Source organism: Triticum aestivum, chromosome 5D (assembly GCF_018294505.1).
Source record: "Triticum aestivum cultivar Chinese Spring chromosome 5D, IWGSC CS RefSeq v2.1, whole genome shotgun sequence".
NCBI classification, from domain to species: Eukaryota; Viridiplantae; Streptophyta; class Magnoliopsida; order Poales; family Poaceae; genus Triticum; species Triticum aestivum.
Window position 1 is genome coordinate 120,877,942 of NC_057808.1, and position 2,429 is coordinate 120,880,370.

At 49.6% G+C, this 2,429-nt stretch overlaps 1 protein-coding gene across 5 annotated transcripts; it reads left to right on the forward strand.

Moving 5' to 3' along the window:
- The first annotated feature begins 200 nt into the window (after positions 1 to 200).
- On the forward strand, positions 201 to 2,429 carry LOC123119816 (lysine-rich arabinogalactan protein 18). 5 transcript variants are annotated; one of them, XR_006458932.1, is made up of 3 exons: positions 201 to 984; positions 1,437 to 1,571; positions 1,966 to 2,429. XR_006458932.1 is itself a non-coding variant. In XM_044539749.1 (2 exons), exons 1-2 carry the CDS (start codon positions 218 to 220, stop codon positions 1,488 to 1,490), a joined length of 720 nt encoding a protein of 239 aa, XP_044395684.1. In that variant the 5' UTR covers positions 201 to 217; the 3' UTR covers positions 1,491 to 2,429. The 5 variants fall into 5 exon arrangements, 1 of the variants encoding a protein (XP_044395684.1); XR_006458930.1 differs by having other exon boundaries at positions 201 to 961; XR_006458931.1 differs by having other exon boundaries at positions 1,437 to 2,429.

The window sequence follows — 2,429 nt, forward strand, 5'->3', positions numbered from 1 at the left end:
GTTATATAGGGTAACACTATTCTAATCCTGGGATCATAATAGTTATTCTGATCACAGCGCGTCCTATGAAGACGTGCATCATGTTTTTCTATTGTTATATAAGATAATACTATTCTAATCCTAGGATCAGAATAGTTATTCTGATAACAGCGCGTCCTATAGAGGGGCGATGGGATGTTCCTGCATTTGGAAAGGCAGCCCACCCGAACTTCTCGAAATGAAAAAAACAACGTTCCATCGGCGCCCACCTTATCCACTCCCCGCGCTGACCTTCCCCGCAACCTCCCTCCGCCGCCTCCTCGGCTCCGGCGCGCCTCCCACCGCCGGCCCCTCGGCCCCGGCGCGCTTCCCGCCGTCACCTACACCGACCCGGACGCACCTCCGCCGCGGCCCATCTCTGCCAGGACGCGCCTTCGCTGCCTCCCACCCCGGCCCCGACGCACCTCCAGCCCCCCCCCCCCCCCCCCCCCCCCCCCCCGGTTCCCACGCGCCTCCCGCCGCCGCCCTCCGGGCCCCGATGCGCCTCCCGCCGCCGGCCACCCATCGCCGACGCCGTAGGCTGTGGATCCAGCGGAGGGCTTCGCGGAGTCGGGAGCAGAACCTCGCTCGCACACCTGCGTTTGGGCCGCCGTCGGAGGGCCGTGCTCTAACTCCCTCCTGCCTCGCTCAGGATGATCGAACTGCATCGCACGGTGGAGTAGACCCGCTGGCGTGGCTGGCTTCTATTCTTCGCCGTCGGGGCTTCTACCTAGCCGCTTGGCATGTCGGTCAGCACTCCCTCCCCCTCCCTACAGTCGTCCAGCTCCACCCATCTGAGCTTCCTCCAGGTAGCACTCACCTGCACCGTGCTTCCCACACTGTCGTGCATCAACAAGGAGGCAAGGTGCTTCTCCTTCTCACCTCGGCCAGTGGCTTCTCCTCCTGAAGCTAACACTTTCAAAAAGACTACAATATCTGCTCTGTACGTACCTTTAGCAGAATTAGGTGATGAAAGATATTGCTCCTTTTATGTATTGTTGATTCCATACTTTTTTCTGTTCTTAGAAAAAACTCATATGCAATAGCACGCTCTACTGAATTTTCATCAGTTATACTGCCCATATTACAAACAGTTTAGTTTATTGACAAGAGAAAGATATCATCAGTACAACAGCAGCAACTTTTAGCGCATATAACTCATAGACATACAGCAGTTTAGTAATATAAAAATCAATAGTTCAAATATAGTTGGTACAAAAGAAATAGTTCAGAAAAAAAATTACGTGTCATTTTAATAAAACCCGTAAATATGCGTGAAGCTCCAATGCATGCCCAGATCAGTTTAGATACACAACATTCCATGTATGTCCTACAGTTTGTACAGTTTCCTTAGTTTCTTCCGATTCGTACTTTCATTTTGTTAAATATGTCTCTTGATGAAATCCTTACCTGCACAGCATTCAGAGGTGGAAGTGTGCAGAGACGCACCGTCCAAGTCCCAATTGCCCTGACGGTGACCCAACACCATCACAGTCCAGCCCCGTAGCGTCAGGGAGGTCGAGGCCATCGCGAACAGAAGTCCACAACAGAAGGTGACGGTCAGCGTAGCACTTCTTCCATCCCATCCCATCCATGTTTCAGATATTTCTGATTTTGGGTAGCAACAATGCATAATGTATGGAAGCCAGTCAGGCCCGCATGCACTGCAGCTGCTCACTTCCTCATCGCCCGCTGTCGGCGACAACACTCCCTTCCTCCAGCGCGTCACCGGCGCGGCCAACCACCTACACCGGCTTCGGCTGCAACCATGGCGCCTCTTTTTGTCAACCTCTAGCATGTTTTTTGTTTCTTGATAACAGCCTATTGCTTATGCTTATGATTTGTTTGTTCTACGGATATGAAGGTTATGCCACCGATAGCTCAAATCCTCTCTCCATCAACTCATGTAAATTGTCGCATTTGACACCTGAGAATTACTCTCCCCAGGATATGAAGAACCCAGCCGGTGCTTCTTAGTTGAGGCATGTCAGAAGCTCCCCTCCTATCGTGTAGTGGTACAAAACTGTGTGTGGACGCTTTGTTGTGTCAGCTGAAGAAGTTCAATGCAGGGAAACAGGAACTACGCCATGTACAAGGGCTATGTGCCGGCATCGGTGAAGTTCTACTAAGCTACACGCCGGATTTACTGGTCATTGGTGAAAAAATCAGTTATTAAACAAACACTTTTTTCATATGATGTCAGCCAAAAGAAATTGTGGATGTGCTGTCCACGTGTGCGCGCGATACACTGAATTGAAAAAAACTAGTTTTGTCATGTTTATTTTCCATATTAGTTTTATAGTGTTTGTTTTTTGTGTTCATGGAGTAAATTAGGAAGTTCAAATTTTATGTTCATGGATCCAAATATTAAACATTGCAAAAAGATGTTGCCATCAGTGTTTCAATTGTTA

Coding starts and splice junctions, on each gene's coding strand:
- LOC123119816 (XM_044539749.1), top strand. CDS start 218: ATGAAAAAAACAACGTTCCATCGGCGCCCACCTTATCCACTCCCCGCG. Junction 884..1,436: donor TGCATCAACAAGGAGGCAAG/GTGCTTCTCCTT, acceptor TTACCTGCACAG/CATTCAGAGGTGGAAGTGTG.